The 21,037-nt window shown below is 39.6% G+C and overlaps 1 protein-coding gene across 3 annotated transcripts in view; it reads right to left on the bottom strand.

Moving 5' to 3' along the window:
- Positions 1–21,037, bottom strand: part of MCM9 (minichromosome maintenance 9 homologous recombination repair factor) — an 84,986-nt gene that overhangs the window by 11,768 nt on the left and 52,181 nt on the right. For all 3 annotated transcript variants that reach the window (XM_028168665.2, XM_057527744.1, XM_057527745.1), the window contains one exon: positions 151–353. In XM_028168665.2, coding sequence (XP_028024466.2) covers positions 151–353 — 203 coding nt within the window. The remainder of the gene's footprint in view (positions 1–150; positions 354–21,037) is intronic.

Below are 21,037 nucleotides of genomic sequence, written 5' to 3'. Positions count from 1 at the left end.
ACTGACTCGTCTCACTGCTTTCTATCTAAGCCTCTCTCTACTGCCCATTAGGTACGGTACCTTGGATATTTATTTAATTTTCTTCAAGGAAAATTTCATTTGTTACGTCTACGCTTTGTCAATTTGAATGATTTGTTTGCCTCCACGTACCTTTGTTTTCTAAGATAAAGGCAGAAATTATACAATCCCAGTCTTCATTCTTGGTATCAAGCAAAACCAGGATCAGGTCGAATCGACTTAAGAGTGGGCTGCCAAGGGCAATGTTCACTGACACAGACTCATGGGGGTCGTACTGGCCTTTGGGGTTGGTTGCTGCGAGGATGGTGGTCCTTGTGTTCAGCTTGCACACGAGGCTACCAAAAGAGAAGGTACAATTCACTGACTGTTGAGATTCAAATGAAAAGCAAGATTAAACTTGTTAATAGAAAGGGACTGCTCTTGCGCCTTGAAAATCTACACTCATGTGAAAGAGAATGTGAATGATACAAACACCAAGTTCAAATGAAGGACAATTTACACTAGCCTATCTTGAAGAGAAGTAAGTATTTAATAAACACTTCTTATGCCCTGACTATGAGCAGACCCCTCTGCTAAGGGGTGTGAAGAGGTATACAAAGTTCAGCCACACATGGATACTGCTCTTAAGGAGCTTGCAGTCCACTAGCTATAACGGTAAGACAAGGCAGCATATGGTAAGTTCTAGAAACATAAATTTCCCAGGGGAAATAAAGATGATGTGTATTCATCTATGTGGATGGAAGAGACACTCAGAGAAACATTACGAAGTAGTTTTTGAACTGGGCCTTTCATGACATCTAGACTTGTTCTGTGCGTTCACTTACTTTGTTTCGGTTTTCTAAAAGTGAAACAAACAGGCGGAAGGGAAAGGGAGGGAGGGATAAAAGAAGAAGAAATCAGGAAAAAGAAAGGTTGATCAGCATAGTGTTTTTGAGGAGTAACAGTGAAGGGAAGGCTGCGGAGGAGGGCTGGTCAGATGGGGGAGGACCACGGACGGGACACATGGGAGAGACAAGGGCAGTGGCCCCAGAAGAGGCACTCAAGTCTTCAACAGAGCAGTGACAGAATAGATACGGAGGTGACATAACTTATATGTTGTTTTTAAACTTGTTTATGATGGGCAAGCCCTCAAAATAATATGACACATTCACTGACAATAACAAGTATAGCATTCTTTCTCTGTAAAGTTGTATGCTCTCTAGTGATGACTGTTTTCAGTTACAGCGGCATGTCTGCCTCTCTCAGCAGTCACAACCCTGGGACATCGGCAAACATGTGCTATGTCTGTTAATCCCTGATCTATTTCCAGTTGGCTTTAGCAATTACTTCATGCCTGAAGACTGAAAAAGTTTGAGAATTTTTATTTGTGGTAAATGGCACAAGAAGACACAGAAGAGAAAGACAAACAAGGCACTTTCACTGAAAACTAAATCCTCTTTTTAAAAAAATTATTGATAGGGAAAAATTTTGAACAGAGAGTCCACATCTTAACATTTATGTACCAAAATGACTTTGTAAAGGCAGCTGTTTAGAACCCAGATTCAAGTTTGCCATAAAACCAATGTAATAAATGGTCCCTAACTAATCCCACAAAAAGCACGTTTAATCCAATACTGAAGTGAGGCTGTTTGCATTTATCATAAAAAAGGAATATTGCTGCAATACTGGCAATGAAACAAAATACAACTGCATATGAATTAATTTCTCAAAAATTATCTTCTGAGAGGTAAAATCGATTGTTCTTCCTCTCTCTGATCAAGAGCTATTTACAAGCCATTTCCTGTGTGCAAAGGACTGTACTGAGAATTGAGAAGGGTATACAGCTGGTCCCGGCCTTCAGTTAGTTTACAACAGAACTGCTGGAGGATGAGGAGGCTCAGCACAGCGCCGGCCAGACAGGACGTGTGCAGCGGAAGCTGGCGTCAGCGTCAGCGTTAGTGTCCGCAAAGACAGACTTCTGCGGAGATGCCTGGATACGTGTAAGACATAGAATCTTAACGATATCCATGACGTGAGAAGGAAAGTGAGCAAGCCAAGATAGAAAAAGGGTGGTGAGTTATTCCTGAGGTAACCGGGGAAAAAATGAAAGGAGAAGCTTAGGGAAGGGGGCTAAGGAAGATTTATACGTGAAGAAAACAGGTTTCCTGAGGGGCAGCTTGTGGAAATTCAAGCAATGAAGGTAGAGCGGTGGGCAGGAGAAGAGGAGACTGTGTGGGATAGGAAGTCAGGCAGTTGCCAGTAGCAAAGAGGAGGATGGGGACGGCATCAGAAGGGACAGAGTGGTCTCGATCACTTGAAAGAGGGGAAGACAGCATATAAACCTGGTGGCTGCAGACCTGTGTACAAATGTGACTGCATTACAAACTGAATGGGGCTTTAGCGGACAAAGATGCTCACACAGTCTAACCCTAAGTACTGTGTGTACAGTAATGCTTCGCTAAATACTACTGAATGAGGAACTCATGAATTAGTGGAAGGTAAGGGTCATTTTCCCAATCCAATACAAGCTCTACCTTCCTCAGTAATAAGAAGATAACTACCATATTTGTAATACCAAGCACTGTATTAGGCTTTATGTATACATATCACCCCTAATCTTCACAACAACCTGAAAGGTAGCTATTATTATCACCAACTTGGAAATAAGGAAACTAGAAGTCCCAAGATGTTAATAACTTCCCCAAGGTTACGTGGAGAGCCACAGAGCTGTGATTCAAACCCAGATCTGCTTAACTCCAAAACCAATGTTCTTTCACCTCCAGACTGCCACCCTGGTGGTATCACATTTTAAACACTTCCTGTGGTCTTGAAGATTCTGCCTCATGTTTTAGGTATTCATCTCCTTGCCTTATTTTTTTCCTACTTAATTTGATCCCCCTTGAGGGCCTGTGACTTACTGTTATAATGCTTACACTGTCTGTCACATATTAGATGCTCAATAAACATATACTGAATAAGTGATAAACAAAAACTAATCTTTACTTTACTTAATACAGTATTTCTAAAATTCAGAGTCATTTTATACTCACAGGCTTCATCAGTCATAAAATAATCACGCTAATATATTTTGTTTTCTGCATTAACTTCAAGGAGTGAAAACATTCCAGTTTCTGAAAAAGCTACACTTCCATTTTTAATCCACATGTTTAAAACTTCCTATATACATGGAAGTACTTTTTCTAAACATCGTAAAGTTAAGTTACATAAATTATTTTTACCATGACAGGCCCTCCGGATAGTGCCCTTATTTTTGTGATGGCCCCCCATTACTCTCATTACATCTTTACCGGTGATCCCCATATTTGCTCATGGGTTTAATCACTACCTATAGGCTGGCACTTCCAAATTTAGCTCTAAGCCTGTGGCAGTGGCTGCTCTGTGTTCACCAAACCTTGTTTTCCTTTCTCCCTGGGGACAGAGCAAGATTAAATTTCCTCTCCTCCTTTCCAGTTATGGAGAGCTGTAATAACAAGTCTTGCCAATGGAATGGGGGTAGGAGAACATATGCTACTTCCAGGTCAGGCTCCTAAAAGCCTTCCTGTGCAGCCCTCCCCGCCTCTCTCTCTCTTTGCTGGTACAGACGAGGATAAGGCCCTGGAGTCAGACAGCCACCTGAGGGGCTGTGTGGAGAGCAGCACCTCACCCTCCACCCACATCAGACTGTGACTCAAGCCAGAAAAACTCCCTCTGGCAAAACACGGCAGGAAGAGATGAGCACAGGAGAGAAGTGACCACTTTTCAAGGAGTAACGAAAGAGAATAGACAGCTCTGGAATTTGAGGCTTTGAAGGGCTGGAAAAGACAGTTGCCTCTAGACCCCAGACAGTAAGGGGAAAGACTGAAACAGGCTTTGAACAACAAAGGCCCAGTCAGCTTTCTCAGTAGTATAAAGTGACCCAGATTAAGAGTGAAGCCTTCAGCTTAGATGGCCTTAGGGTAGCCATCATTAAGTTGAAGAAAAATGGAACGAAGGCCCACCCGTGTTCACAGCAGCTATCCACAACAGCCAAGAGGAGGAAGCAGTACAAGTGCCCATGGATGAATAAATGGATAAACAATACACACACTCACACAATGAAATGTTATTCAGCCTGAAAGAAAGGAAATCCTGCCACAAAATACAACATGGATGTGCTTTGAGAACATTATGGTACGTGAATTAAGCCAGTCACAAAAGACAAATACTATATGATACCATTTATATGGGGTTTCTAGAGTAGTCACATTCATAGAAACAGAAAGTAAAATGGTGGTTGCCAGGGACTGGGGAGAGGGGAAAATGGGGAGTCATTGTTTAATGGGTGTAGAGTTTCAGTTTTGCAAGAAGAAGAGTTCTGAAGATTGGTTACATAACAATGTGAATGTACTTAACACTACTGAACTGTATACTTAGAAATAATTAGGATGGAAAATTTTACGTGTTTTGTTTTTTGTTTTTAACCACAATTTTAAAAAATGGAATGGAGAGCGTTATGGACTGAATGTTTGTGTCCCCCGAAAATTCCTATTTTGAAGCCCTAACACCCAAAGTGGTGATATTATGAGTTGGGGAGCTCAGGAAGGTAACCAGGTTTAGATGGGGTTATGAGTGTACAGCCCTCATAACGGGACTCACATCCTGAAAGAAGAGGATGAGAGATAAGAGCTCTCTCTTCCGGCTCGCACATGGAGGGGAGGCCATGAGGGCACACAGCGAGAATGCAGCTGGTTAAGAGCAAGGAAGTGGGTCCTCACTAGGAATCGAATCTGCCAGCACCTTGACCTTGGACTCCCCAGCCTCTGGAACTATGAGAAATAAATGTCTGTTGTTTAAGCCAATCAGTCTACAGTATTTTGTTATAGCAGCCCAAGGCAAAGAAGAAAAAACCCCCAAAACCCAACAAACTGAGCTTGAGAAATATGTCAAGAAAGGAATTCTGGATACTGGCATATGCAGCTGACTAGAAGCAAAGGGATCAGAGACCTCAATTACTACGGGATCTGCACTGCCAAAGAAACCACAAACTCAGTCTGAAGAAGCCTTTGTTGTGATGGAATAAAATTCATACTTTATGGCAAGACAAGAAAATTTAAACATAAAATTCTTCTCTGCCTATTTGGGCCTCCTCCCTCCCCTTTAGTGTGTATTGTGTATCTGCATTAACCAGACCTCCTTAGGAGATGACCTTCCTTCTTAATCTTGTAAGGGGCCCTGATGACCCATGACCCACAACTCACTTTGTACGTGTAGAGCTGGATTGTGTAAACTGTCAATAATCATCATTTGACATATAACCCTTCATCTCAAAAACTTACATAACTGTGCTTTGACCTCAGAACAGTCCTCAGAGCTTCCTGAAAGACTGTCACCCAGGTTATAACCTCAGGTTGGCTCAAATAAAATTTTCCATTTCTTTCTTAGATCGACTATTGATTAATTTTTTTCATTGACAATTGCTTTCAAGCTGTAAAAACAACCTTTTGCACATACGACACCAAAAGCACAAGTAAAAAAAAGACGAAATAGGTAAAATGAACGGCATCAAAATTTGCAACTTTTATGCTTCAAAGGATGCCATCAAGGAGGTGAAAAAACCCACACACAGAATGGAAGAAATTATTATTTGCACATCATATATCTGATAAAGGACTTATATTCAGAACATACAAAGAACTCTTATAACTCAACAATAAAATGATTAATAACCCAGTTAAAAATGGGCAAAGGATTGGAATAGACATTTCTCCAAAGAAGATATACAAATGGCCAATAAACATATGAAAAGATGCTCAATGTTTTTAGTCATTAGGAAAATGCAAATCAAAACCTCAGTGAGGAAACCATAAACAAAATAGAAAAGACAACCTACAGAATCAGAGAAAATATTTACAAACAATGCTACTGACAAGGGATTAATTTCCAAAACACACAAACAGTTCATATAGCTCAATATCACAAAAAACAAACAACCCAATCAAAAAATGGGCAGAAGACCCAAACAGACATTTCTCCAAAGAAGACATACAGATGGCCAACAGGCACATGAAAAAATGCTCAACACTGCTAATTATGAGAGAAATGCAAACCAAAACTACAAGGAGGTATCACCTAACTCTGGTCAGACTGGCTATCTTCAAAAAGTCTACAAATAATAAATGCTAGAGAGGTTGTGGAGAAAAAGGAACCCTCCTACACTGTTGGTAGGAATGCAAAATGGTACAGCCACTATGGAGAACAGTGTGGAGGTTTTTTAAAAAACTAAAAATAGAGTTACCATATGATCCTGCAATCCCACTCCTGGGCATATATCCGGAGAAAACTATAATTTGAAAAGATACATGCACCCCAATGTTCATGGCAGCACTATTTACAATAGCCAAGACACAGAAACAACCTAAATGTCCATCGACAGATGAATGGAAAAAGAAGATGTGGTATATTTATACAATGGAACATTACTCAGCTGTAAAAAGAATGACATAATGCCATCTGCAGCAACATGGATAGACCTAGAGATTGTCATACTAAGTGAAGTAAGCCAGACAGAGAAAGACAAACATATAATATTGCTTATATGTGGAATCTGAAAAAAAATAAGATACAAATGAACTTATTTAAACAACAGAAATAGACCCACAGACATAGAAAACAAACTTATGGTTACCAAAGGGGAAAGGGGGGGTAGGAGGAATAAATTAGGAGTTTGGGATTAACACATCCACACTACTGTATATAAAATAGATAACCAAAAAAAAAAAAAATAGATAACCAACAAGGACCTACTGTATATAGCACAGGGAACTATACTCAATATTCTGTAATAACCTATAAGGGAAAAGAATCTGAAAAAGAATATATATATAGATATATAACTGTATATATATCTGGATCACTGTTAATCAACTACACTTCAGTTAAAAAGAAACACAACACAGTGAGATATGACTTTAGATACACTAGTACTGTTATAATCACAAAGACAATAACAAATGTTAGCAAGAATGTAGAGAAATTGGACCCTTCATACATTGCTTGAGAGATTGTAAAATGGTATAGTGGCTTTGGAAAACAGTTTAGCAGTTCCTCAAAAAGTTAAGTATGGAGTTACCATTTGACCCAGCAATCTGCTCCTATGTATATACTCAAGAGTAATGAAAACATGTGTCCCCACAAAAACTTGTACTTGAATCTTCTTAGTAGCATTATTCATAATAGCCCAAAATTGGAAACAGCCTAAATTTTTATCAACTGATGAATGGATAAACAAAATGTGGTATATTCATATAAAGAAAGACTATTCAGCCATATAAAGAAACAAACTATTGATACATGCAACGACCCGGATAAACCTTAAAAACAAGTGAAAGTTGCCAGACACAAAAAGTCACATCTTATATGATTCGATTTATATGAAATGTCCAGAACAGGTAAATCCGCAGAGATAGAAAGTAGATTAGTAGTTGCCAAGGACTTGGGAGAGACGGAAAATGGGGAGTGAGAGCTACAGGATATGGGATTTCTCTTTGGGGTGATTAAAATGCTCAGGAACCAGTGGTAATAGCTGCACAACTCTATGAATATACTAAAAACCACAGAATTGTATACTTCAGAAGGGTGGACTTTATGTAGTATGTGAATTATACCTCAAAGCTGTTAAGAGAAAAAGTCAGAGGAAAGGATCAAAATAAAATGGTACTTTTGTAAAAAACAAACAAACAAAAATAACAATCTTGGTCCCCCAAGCTTGCTTCAGGAGGACGCAGGCTGGAAAGCTCAGGCACCGCCTTCAGATGTGGCCAAGGAGGATAACGGACGAGAAGAACCCTGTGTGTGCTGAGCTGAGCCAGGGGCCAGAGAACAGTGCAAAAGGAGTTATCTTAGAATTAGAACCGGGGTTTAATCACAAAACCTCCCTTCATAGTGCCCGCTCAGCAGGACCCCAGAATTTCTACAATCCAGTGCCTGCCATGTATTTTCTATTTTCCCCCTTTCTAAGTAGAGGCTGTTACTGTGATCAACCAGTCTGGTCCACCGTGGTATATACTGTGTGGGGTGGGAACATACTTGTCTTTCTCAGTTCGACAGTGCATTGCTGGGTTCCCTCAAAAGCTGACTTCTGAGATAAGGATTTGGGAACAGGGAGTTTATTTGGGAGGCAACCCTAGGAGTGGGGAAAGTCAGACCAGAAAAAGAGAAAAGCCAATAAAGAGTACAAGGATGAGCAAGTTACTACGGCAGGAAATTGGGGCTCAGTCCTGCCAGGGAACCTCGAGGAACATACATTAGAACTGTGCCACCCAGGGATGGGGAAGCAAAGATTACTGACTGACGATCCCTCAGTAGTTGAGGGTTAATTCTTAGGTTGTGTTAAGCCACGGTTTGCTATAGTGGTTAGTGTAGCCTGACCTGACTAATACACAGCACATCTCTCTACTGAGCTCCAGATCCGCTGGCTATGACAATAACCATCCCAGTGTGTAAGTGATCTCCTCCTAACCTAAAGAATCAGGCCAGAAAACAGCCTGGATGCAACATTCACGTATCAGTTTCCGGATTATCCAACTTTTCTAGATGAATAGGGCCTCAATTTAAAAATAAAAATGTTTAGCACCCCCAAAAATGGGATGAAAAACCCCGCAAAACTATACAAAACAAAAACATAATAATGATATTCTCACAATCCATTACATTCTTTTTGGCAATCTTAAACGCTGAGGTACACACACCCTCCCCTGCTTTCTAACAAGGTCGATAAAGTTGACAAGTTACCTTTCACGTCTAGATTGACCCAACGAGTGGTAACAAGAGATGCACAGGCAATGGGAATAGGAAAGAGGAAAGGGGTGAAAGTACTGCTCGTACGTTTCGTCTAGAAAGAAGAGGACACTCTCCGAGTACCTGATTTGCACTTAGATTTTCACATCTTGGTGGCATGCTTGGACGCCTCTAAGGAACACTTCTCAATCTGTTCCCTCCTCCCCCTGTTTCCCCTCTTAACCTGAGGCTAGTCTGTGAAGGATGCTACCAGAGAAGCAGCTTCTCAAGATCCTGGAAGGAGGAGGCAAGCTGGGTGCCAGGTGTGGAGCCATCTTCCCCTGGAGCCATGGTTCCCAAGCCTGGCTTGTCAATGAGAACCCAGGTGGGTTTTAACACTACACGTTCCCAGGTCCCACCTCCGAGATTCTGACTGGTAGGCCTGGTGTGGGCTAGAAAACTGAGGTCCCCAGTGGGGACTGGAGCTGTGGCTCTTCCATGGCTATTAGAATCGAGGTGTACAATAAATGTTTTCTTGTCTGTCTCGCTACAAGGTTGTCAGCATCTTGAGAACAAAGGCCTTGTCTTTTCATCTTTGTGGTGTTAGTAGCTAGCAGAGACCATGATGTTGCTGAGTGTTCAAGACATGTTTACTGAGCAAAACAAGAAATTGCCATCTTGCTGTTTTTAAATTTTAGACTGTACTTCTACCTAGGCATATGAGTATAATTTAGTAGCAGCAAATATATAATTGCAATGTCAGATTTTCTCCTAAAATGTGCCCTCAGCAAAGAGTGAGGGTATCCTCTATTATTTAAGAATCTGATACCCTGCCTTTTATGAGAAGCTATCCTAGTTAAGATTGAAAATAACCTGGAAAATACATGAAACATTATCTTTCCCAAATCATTATTTAGTTTAGCATTCTACAGCCTTAAAGATCATCACCACATAAAGCTCTCTCAAATGACTTCACACAGTCATGTGGCATTGTGCTGCCATTTGCCAGGTGCAGGGACTGATTTGCACAGCTTAAACAGGTACATTCAAATACTGATACCCCCTTTTAAGCTTATACTGCATACTTTGCTTCTTGGTTTCTTCTTCTATTTCATTAAGCAGCCAGGACAAATGTAAAGTGTTAAACTCCCAAACTTTAAAAACGTTTTCAGATTTAAGTAACATAAGCAGAGAACAATAAAACTGTTGGTCTTTTCAAACAAATATGGATTCAATAAGACCTATATTTTGGTACTAACACTGTAAGTTACATTTTAGTAGACTGTAGACATCCGTAGTAGACATCCTGAGTGTTTTAGCATTTTTTTCTATTCTGACTGCCCATAACAAGCTTTTACACCACAGAAATCATATTGACTGGTTCTCTCCCAGCCCCTTGTGCATTTGAATGGTGGGTATATGGCTTATGATATGCCCTCGCAGGTATACACTCACCACATGGATAAACTTTAACCTCAACTTAAAAAACAGTTTGTGGAACTGGCACAGTTACATGGAACAATTAAGTGTCTGGGTCTTATTTTTTAAAAGAATTCTCTACTTCTATGCAATGTATGTAAAGTCACACACACACACACACACACACACACACATCCCTCTCTGCGAGATTCCCTGCAGCCTTGGAGTCCAGCCATTCTGATCCAGCAGTTCACACTGACACCCTTAAGGGAGATTATAATTCAAACAAAAATTCCTTCACAAGTCAATCAGACTTTAGTCACTTGAGACATGAGAGAGACAACGAGACAGAGAAAACAAAAGCAGACATATCAGAGAGTTCCTAAAAATGATGCTGCAAGGTATCAAACATCTCAAAGACAATCTTGACATGGTCCTAGAGAATGGGCCCAGAACATCTGGATGATGACGGCTCATTGAAGGACTCCTATTCTAGGGGACAAAAGCCAAAGGAAGAAAAGTCTGAACTGGGGAGTGAGGAGTAGGTAAAGTGTTTCAAGAGGAAAATTCAGAGTATCCTTATTTTATTTTAGTTGAATACATAATTAAGTATTCCCTTTTCATACTTAACCCTTCTTACCTGTTTACTAATGAACACCCTGACATGCTTTATGTATCTACAGACATTTTCTGAAAGAGTTCTGCATTTGGCAATTAACTGTATACTTTCCATCAGGAAGATTAACAGGCTTCTAATTAGGGAGAGTGAACTTAAGATTCTGAAAACTGTTGGCCACAAAATTAGATGAGCAACTGCTTGAAGCAGATCCAACTTTTTCTTAAATTGTAGAGTGACCCAGAGTAAGTGCTATGAAAAATGAACACATGAGCTAGATGGAACCTGAAGAGTGTTTTCTTTGGTTCCCACCACCAAGGAGATGATAGAGGGACGGTGGTAACTGAGGGCACACTTAATTGCCAGCCCAAGAGCAAAACCAACATGTACCATGTTCTTGCACTTTTCTATAAGTGGTATTACAGCTATTACAGTGACGTCAAAATAAAAGTTAAAAAAAATGTAAAAGGACAACTTGAATGGAGGAATAAAGATCACATAATTGGTGGGAGCTATGATCTGGGGAGAAATTGTAAGAACTTCTACAAACTACAGAGCTTGACCAAGAGTTTACAACTCACTAGGTACATGTGACTAAGTACTGTCTTTTAAAACCCTGCCATCCTTTTTGTCCATCTCTTTGAAATCCACTGAGCTCAAGACTTTTCTCATAAAGAGCTACCTCCTATTTAGATCGATTCACCAGGGTACTCTCTCTGTCTGTGTAAACAAACTATTATTTCCCAGCACCGACAAATCTACTAGTACTTACAACTGACATATGACTTGTTCTTTGGTATATTTCTTAAGTGATTCTTTGTCCTCATTATAGTCCTGGACAGGCCAACCACCGGAATGCCCACCAAGCACATAACTCCGCAATCCCTTGTACGTAAACTGCCGTACACGGACGACTGGCTGGGCCAGATATTGGAACCTGACCCAAGAGCAGTCAGCCCATAAACTGGCCAGAGGTCTCTGAGCTGGTCTTGCATAAATCTTCTAATAGGGATGACAATATCTAACTGGGCCTCTCTTGAGGGTATTTGAAATGGACACAAGAGGGAGAGCTGAACTACTAAAGAGAGGTGAACAAGCCTCAAAGACACACAAACACACAAAAAAATCAAAGACAGAGAAAATATCTGAGTCACAACAATGGGAGAGCAGGTCTGAAAATGAATATACTTCTGATGCTACGGTGGCAATGAGATAATATAGCTGCTATTTTATATCTACAAACTCCTATCCCCCAAATTATGTTCCAGTCACACCAAAATGCAGCTTTTACTCTCCCACATACCCTAGCAGGCCTGGCTTAAGGTCTCTTTCAGGTAACTTGAGCGAGTCTCATTATAACTTTAAAAAACCTTTACAGTTGTCATTCACCTTGTAGCATTCACTGCTTCATCCTGGAGCAGAACCGTGTTTTGGCTGATAGCTCAAGGATCCTAGACAAATGCAGGAACCTGATGATGATGATGATAATGGCCCATATTCACTTATAACAATTTCAAAATCCAAAAAGCTCTTTAAAAAGGCAAGGTTTTCATAGGTAATCTGGCAGCAGACTCTGACCTAAATTGATGTGAGTCTTTATCCCATTTAGTGTGAAGTTTTATAAGTTTCACAAAATAATTAAATAATTAAAGCGTTTGAATACAGAGTGCTGTCTCAGACACTGCTAGTGGGTTTCATAATATACGACACATGCACTGTAGTACTTTCTTAAAATTGAAACAAAAAAATCTGAATTCCAACATGCATTTGGGCCCCAAGAGTTTCTGAAAGGAATTATAGACCTATAATAGTTAACACTTAAACGGCATTTATTATGTGCCGGGTTCTATCCTAAGCACTTTACTGGATTAACTCATTTAATTTTCACAACAGCCGTATGAAACAGATAGAATAATTCTCACCATCGCACCATGAGGAAGCCAAGGCACAGAGGAGTCGGGTAATATGCCTGGCCAGTAGGAAGTGGAGATGGAACCTCAACCCAGCCAGACTAGCTCGGGGACTCTTGCTCTTCATCATTATGATAATTCATTCAATACCCAATACATTCTTGTGGTCATTTTAAAAAGGTAGAGCTCTTGGTGCATTTTCCTGAACTTGTTCCATGTCTAGCACATGGAAATATGGAAATATGTTCCATATTTCATGATATAATGTGAAACCGTATTTTATGTATGTACATATTCTACAATAAACCAGCCAGCAGCTAAATTCGTTCATCGTGGCTGAGTTTGTGGGCCAGCCCATAATTTGCAGCATCTCACAGGTGGTACCTGAAAGGTTATCCATTTACTCATTACATGCTTGAATTCCTTATATAATTTTTTTCTAGATGAACTTGAAGACCTCTAAAGCCTATAGGCAGCCTACTTATCTGTAGGCAGCTCTAGCCACTAAGAAGTCTTGCTTGTACTGATTCTAAATATGCTTCCCTGAACCTTCAATCCATTGATTCTAAAGAATATAGAACAAGTCTAATTCCATATCTATAATTGAGCCCTTCAAAATGATTGCAGATAACAATCTCTCTAATTACTTTTTCTGGAAATGGTTCAAGGAAAACACAGGCAATGTTTTAAAAATATACAGCAAAAGTTGGTGTTATTTAAACAACAAGAGAAAGAACAGCTTAAAAAACAAAATGTTGACTTCCAGGCTTCCATACGATAATGGCAGCTGCTTATATCCAAATCTCTCAACACATGCTCCAGAGACCTTAGAGATAAACAAGAAGAGCAAATAAACCTGTAAAACAAAACTGAAAGCTAGCTAAGAGAAAGACAGAATACTACAAACTTCAATTTCCACGTAAACAGACATTAGAAACCAGCACAGCTAATCTAGAGCCCATACTGGAACAGGAAGATCAGTGGAGACTGAGTGAAAAGGAGGAGAGGGTAATGGGTTCCTCATGACGGAGGAACACAGATAAAACCACCCTTACAAGGAGGGAATCCCACATGGAGTGGGGAAATATTGAGAACAGCCTTGAGACCTCATCAAAGCAGCGACTACTGGGGAATAGAAAGAGGAGCCTGAAAGTTCCTGGGACCAGAGGTGGCAGGCTTGGGAAGGGTCCTGGAGTGGATGGAGGTGACTTACAAGGGGCAAGAGTCCCTTGGAGTGTTGGCAATCAGGAGAAGGAGGCAAGCAGTATATTAAAGATCCTACAGCACAAATGAGAAACACAAAATCAGAACACATCACCTGCCCCCCTTAAACCTTAGGAAAAAACTCTATTAAGTAAAATGCACTGAGCTGAGATTACTCTGAACTAAAAACTAGTACACCATCCAAACCTCTGACCAACACCTTAATAGAATAACTACTACTGATTCAGGAAAAGATAAGACATTTCAGAATGAATGGAAATAATATGCATTATTAGTACAAAACTACCACAAGAATCAAAATACCTTAGTTGATAAAACCCCCACCCCACCTCCCCCTAAAAAAGCCCACAAAGCAGAAGAAATCTGTATTTAATACGCTCACTTAAATTAAATATTCTTAAACAAACATTTGTACGTATGAAGAACCATTCCAAATCAGAATTCAAAAACTCAGAACAGAAAAATATAAAAAAGAGGAAGATGAACATCCAGAGATGACTCAGGGAAGAAAATAGGGGAAGGGAGGGAGACAAAATAATTTCAGAAATGAACATTTAAATCTGGGGAAGACAGGACAGACAGGAATGAAAATATAATAAAGGGTACTAAGGGGAGGAATAAAAATGCCAAGAGAATAAAAACAAAACACAAAAGAGCTAAAAAGTCTCAGAAAAAAATTGGTTGCTATAGAATCTAGGCAAAGAAGACCTAACATACATGTAATTGGAATTTCTGAAAAATAAAAACAAAACAAAGAACAGAATATGTGAAACTATAATTCAAGAAACATTTCCAGAGAGAAATGAAGCCTTCTATTGATACATTTCAAAGAGCTCACTAACATCTAAAAAAAATGACCAAGGATAATCAACTAAGATATAGCCTAGTAAAAGTATTACACTTAAACCACAAAGCGAAAAATCCTTCTGGGCCTTCAGGCAAGAAAATCAAATCACCTACAAAGCAAAGGATATCAGGATGGCATTAGATTTGTCAACAGCAACATGCAAAGCAAGATGACAGGAAAGAAAGTATAAGGCTAGGTCTTTATATCCAGTCACGCTGTTCTTCAAGTATCAAAGCTATGAAAAATATTAATAGCTTTAAACCTGCACAAACTCAGTACAGTACTCAGGAACCCCTCCCAAGGAATCTGTTAGAGGAGACCTTCATTCAACCAAGAGATGACAGTGATACTCTGGCAAAAGGACTGATGGTGAGCCCTGAATATATTTAATTTTAGGTCTAAGACCAAAACAAAGGAAGGTATAAAAGTAGAAGAAGAGTATATAAATGTAAGTGTTATTTGTCCTGACAAAGTATAAATAATATAACAATTTTTTAATAGTAAAGAGAAGGGAGAAAAGGGAAAGTAGCATATGCTCATTGGTTACCAAATGGGTAATGAAGTACAGTCAAAGGATATTATTTAAAGCTCCCAAGGGAAGATAAAGGGGGCTGCAGGCATTATAAAAGGTATTTATAGGTAAGCCCTAGAACAGGTGTCATCAAACTACAGCCAGCAGATCAAATCCAGCTCACTACCTATTTTTTAAGTAAAACTTCACTGGGAAACAGCTACACCTATTCTTTTACATATTGTCTATGGCTTCTTTATTCTGTCCACATCATAGACATATTGATGCAGTCATATTGTCTACATTAGCAGAGGTGAGTAGTTGCAACAGAGACTATATAGCCCACAAAAGCCTAAAATATTTACTATCTGGACCTTTATACAAAAAATTTGCCAACCCCTAATGTATAACAAGAATGTAAACCTTCCTAAATGCCAAACAAATAGAAAAAGAAACAAAGTTTTTTAAAAAATGAAACATTAAAAAAAAAAAAAAAAGAAACACTTGACACCAAGCATATTGGTAATACCAATAAACATAAATGTGCTTAACTCACATTAAAAGAAAAAATTTTCAGGTTACTTGTAAGACAAAGCAAAGTAAAATAAAAACAACTTTATGCTGTATACAAGAGAACAAATTGCAATCAAAAGGCTGAACATAAAGGAAGAGGCAGATATATTAGGCAAATATAAATAATATGAAATCAGGAGTTGTGACCTTGATACCAGGCAAGGTAAAATTCAGGCCACACAGCATTAACACAAACTGCAAATGCTAAAGCCACAGCAACTACCTTGATAAAGCAGAAACTTTATGCAAAGTTTCTGATGTGAGAAATGCAAAGAGAAAACAACAGACACACAATAATAATACTTTAACAAACCACTTTCAGCCAAAGACACATCAAACAGACAAAAGGTAAATAAAGATATAGAAGACCTTATAAGGTATAGTTTATAGGTATGTGTGTTTGTGTGTGTGTGTGTATCTGTGTGTGTGTGTGTATCACATCCTGATTATAAAGAATATAACTTCTCAAGCAAAGATGGGCCAGTAATGAAATTGTTCTAACATGAGGCCACAAAGAAAAAAAACTCATGAAGTTCCTTAAAGTAGAAATAATACAAACAACATTCTCTGACCACAATGCAGTAAAACCAGAAATGAATAGCGCCATTGAAAAACAAATAATTTTCAAAAGGTCCTTCTACCTGGAGGTTAAAAAACTCTCTAAAACCTTGAGAGAAAGGGGATGTACAAACCAAAACTGCAGAATTTATAAAAAACATATAAATAATGAGAACACTACATATAATAATTACAGGATACCATTAAAACAGTGCCAAAGAGCATATATATTATGCTATCTTTTGCATAAGAAAGAGGGGAGGTGCGCATGCACGTGTGCACAAACACCCACACATGTGTTTTTGATTATTTTTGCTAAAACGAGGAACATAGGAAGGATAAATCAGAAACCAAGGTTTATGAAAGGGATAGGAGAAAACAGAATGGAAGGTGAAGGGATATGAGTGTAACTTCTTTGGTATAATAGTTTTGACTTTTGAAATATGTTTTACAAATTCAGAAAACAAAATTAATCAAAAGGCAAACTCTAAAAGTGTACACAAACATAGGTTTAAAGACCTGTTTCCTAACTGTACACCAAATCAGTAATATGACCACACAAAGAAAAGAATTAATTCAAATAACTTTTGAACATGCACTCTGACCATATATAACCTTAGTGGAATATACTCTAAACCCAAAAAGAACTGCAAAGAAGGCTTAAATATTACTTAGTTTCTTTGTGGTTGCTGTTATTGGCAATGGTGTTGGGGTAATAATTCTGAAACTATTTTGGAGAATCAACTGAGTTCATAAACACAAGAAGTCCCTGTGAACACCTTCATATACAAATGAAGTAAGTAAGTTTGGAGAGTCATAAGTATCTTCTCACCCTCACTTTCCTATTGGCTAGAAAACTCTTTTGAAAAGTACATAAATGGTTGTACAACAATGTGAATGGGTTATATTTTTTCAAATTTGTATATTATTTTTTATTGTGGTAAAAAATGCATATCATAAAATTCACCATCTTAACCATTTCTAAGTGTACATGCAATAGTGTTAAATGTGTTCAAATTGTTGTGTGACCATTCTCCAGCACTTCATCTTGCAAAACTGAAACTGAACTGCAAAACTGTTTCCCATAGTGGCTACATCATTTTATATTTTATATTTCCAATAATCCACAAGGATTCCAGGTGCTCCAATTGCTCCCCACCCTCACAAACACTTGTTCTTTTCTGTTTTTTTGTTTGTTTGTTTGTTATGGTAGCCTCCTAACATTTGTGTGGTGATATCTCATTGTGTTTGATTTGCATTTTCCTAGTGATTAGTGATGCTGAGCATATTTTCTTTTTTTTTTTTTTTGGCTGTGTTGGGTCTTCGTTTCTGTGCGAGGGCTTTCTCTAGTTGCGGCAAGCGGGGGCCACTCTTCATCGCGGTGCGCAGGCCTCTCACTATCACGGCCTCTCTTGTTGTGGAGCACAGGCTCCAGACGCGCAGGCTCAGTAGTTGTGGCACACGGGCCTAGTTGCTCCGCGGCATGTGGGATCTTCCCAGACCAGGGCTCGAACCCGTGTCCCCTGCATTGGCAGGCGGATTCTCAACCACTGCGCCACCAGGGAAGCCTGCTGAGCATCTTTTCATGTGCTTGCTGGCCATTTGTGTATCATCTTTGGATAAATGTGTATTCAAGTTCTTTGCCCAGTTTTTAACTTGATTATTTTGTGTTGCTGAGCTGTAGGAGTTCTTTATATATTCTGGCTATTAACTCCTTTTCAGATACATTATTTGCAAATATTTTCTCTGATTCCACATGTTAATTTTTCACTCCATTGCATCCTTTGATGCTCCAAAGTTTTAAATGTTGATGTAGTCCAAATAAATAAATACATAAATAAATAAATCTATCATCTTGCTAATTATATTCTCTTTGTCTCATCTATTCTTTGTTCCCTTTTTCTTCTCTTCCTGTCTTCTTTTGGATTATTTATAATATCATTTTACCTCCACAACTTACTTATTAGTTTTAGTTTTGTCTCTTTTATTTTCTAGTGGTTGTTCTAGCATTTACATCTTTAATTGATTACAGTCTACCTTCAAATAATACCATACCACTTCAGGTAGAGTGCAAGGCCATCACAGTTAGTCTGGGGATTGGCACTGCTGTTGTGATCTTTACCCTTAGTGCAGCACAGACTTCAAATTCTTTCTGTGCTGAGCTGTCATTACCCTGTGCTTCGTGTGGCGGTGTGGGGCAGAGCTGGAACGTTAGCCTCGGAGTTTCTGCCCCACCTTCAGCTTTCAGCAGTTCCTGCATACCTGCACCAGCGGGGTCTCATTCCGCACGCCAGTGCCTTCCCCAGTGGCAGACTGCTTCTGCGTGTTACTGGTGTTAGGCTTATTTTGGGGCCAGGTTGGTTCTTGGTATGCTGGTCTTAGGCAGGTGCTGTGTACCTACTCTTGGAGGGGACAGACCAGAGAGCTGTAAGGCTTCCTGTCCCTCCCACCTGTGGCAGCTGAACCCTGCCATGTATCTGTGGTGGGTCTCAGGCAGGAAGGGTCTTTCTCTCCCTTTCCCAGCGGCACGGACCTCTGCTTTGTATTGGGTCAGAATCCTGGACCCGAGAGATTTTCCTGCCCTTCCCTTAGGAGATGATGGCTTTTGTTTCTACTCTCCTCCCAAAAGCAGCATCTTTTTGCCTGGCTCCTTTGGGAAGAAAGGAAGGAAGATTCTCTAACCTCCTCCTGAGGCAGAAGGGTTTTTTTGCTTCTAGCCTTCCTCCAGAGGCCCCGGGGATGAGAGGGTTTGTGGCCCTGGCCCCAGTGAGTTAAAAATTTTGCTTCATATGAAAGATGTGTCTGGAGAAGCAGCAGGGCTTCGTGCTTAGTACCCAGCAGCAATCCCCCCTCAGGCCTGCATGACTGATGAGGGCAGGCGAGGCATCTGTGGAGATCCAAGGAGGAAGGGCTTACAAGTGAGAACTCCCCTTGTGCTTGGGGCTCCCAGTTATTCTAAACTGATACCCTATCCCATATTTGGACTTCAAGGAATTTAAACTTGTTTAGTTATTTCCTCTTACTTGCTTCTAGGGCAGCCACCACTTCCTCTCATGCTCTGTCAAAGGTGAGCAGCCTGTGTGGCTCATCTCTCCTAGGAGGGGCTTGTCACACTTTGGAATTGAGTTCCCTTGATTTCCTTGTAAACTCAGCCCTCTGATACATTCGGAAAGTTATGACTTTTGTGGGCTCTCTGGATTTTTCTCATTAGGATGAGAGTGACATGCTCTTACAGCTTTCTACATCCTAAGTGGAAGAACTCAGGCTTATGTTTTGTATGTCTTTGCTTTTTTATTTCACTTAAAAATTAAATTTTATGTTATAAAAATATTGCTCTGTGGTGGATTGAAAAACAACAATAAAACTGGTCCTTCACCACAAATAGTACGAAAAGCAGCACTGTTCCAGTGCATAAAGTAGTCATGGTTATGACAAGATTGTCCAATCTGAGGGCACACTGTTTAGCTACAAGAACATTTCTTTTGGACCTTATGACATACTTATGGATATAGCACAAGAGGTTCATACTAATTCACATTTAGCAGAGGGTAAGGCAGTAGGAGTGGTTAATAAAATATTTTCACTTCCAAAGATTTCTTCTGTAGACTATCATATAGTGCTGCTAATTTTCTCCCTTTCTAAAACAGGTTCATAGCATTTGTCCCAATTTTCCCTGATGTAAGGGTTAATTATTTAGGAATCTTTCAAAATGTCTCAGATTGCCTCTGGAAAAGGCATATCAAAATAAACCATAGGTTCTACCAACCAGCAAAGGTGCTAATTAAATGGAGATATAATGAGAAGAGAAAGTAGCCTTGAAGACACTTAGTAAACTATATCTCTAATTTCCCCTGATAAAGAGTTTAGAAGCAATCATTATTTTAAAGTATATTCTCTTATAACACTTTCATTATGGACTTATCCCTTTGCTGCTCTTCAGTCTTTCCCAACAAAATACTGAACACCTCAAGGATGGTGTTGTATCCATCTTTGTACTTCTCAGGGTCTAGGCCAGTGCCTGGCATACACCAGGCTCTGAATGATTATATATTAAGTGAAATGAATAGATTTGATAATGGTTCTGCCTAGCTTTTTCATGTATCTTCTTCCTCTGGGGTATATCCTTCTCTTACTGCCCTCTCCCCTTTCCTTTTTTGTGAGTGTATATATAGATCTCACAGAATCCCTATCTACCAGTGTCTGCCTGGCTCCCAGGTACCCACTACTGTTTGAAGACTCTGCTGGCAGCCCTTTTTGCCTGATCAGCTGGCCTCACATCTATAATAGGAGCCTTAGGACTGAGATACTTCTGGCTCTGTTCTTTGCTTGGATGACCTGGCAGCCTGCTTGATGGTCAGCCTTTGTAGCCAGGTAAGTTTCCCATAACCACCTCAGCGCCTGGGTGAATGGATTTCTATCTGAACCTACCTAAGTTTCCTCCTCATTGGTCACGTGCAGCCAGAGACTCACATACCTGAACCTCTGAGTCTCCTTGAGTCACAGTAGGTACTTCATCTTATGCTAATATATATTATTTAGGTTTCTATATGCAGTGATAAACCTTCCATTAGGATATATAAGGAGAATGCCATCGAAAGCAGAAATTACATTTTTTTTCTTTTCGAATC

The sequence above is a fragment of the Balaenoptera acutorostrata genome, chromosome 14 (genome assembly GCF_949987535.1).
Source record: "Balaenoptera acutorostrata chromosome 14, mBalAcu1.1, whole genome shotgun sequence".
Lineage (NCBI taxonomy): Eukaryota > Metazoa > Chordata > Mammalia > Artiodactyla > Balaenopteridae > Balaenoptera > Balaenoptera acutorostrata.
The sequence above is the reverse complement of the archived record's forward strand: the minus strand, read 5'-3'. Positions and strand labels throughout refer to the sequence as shown.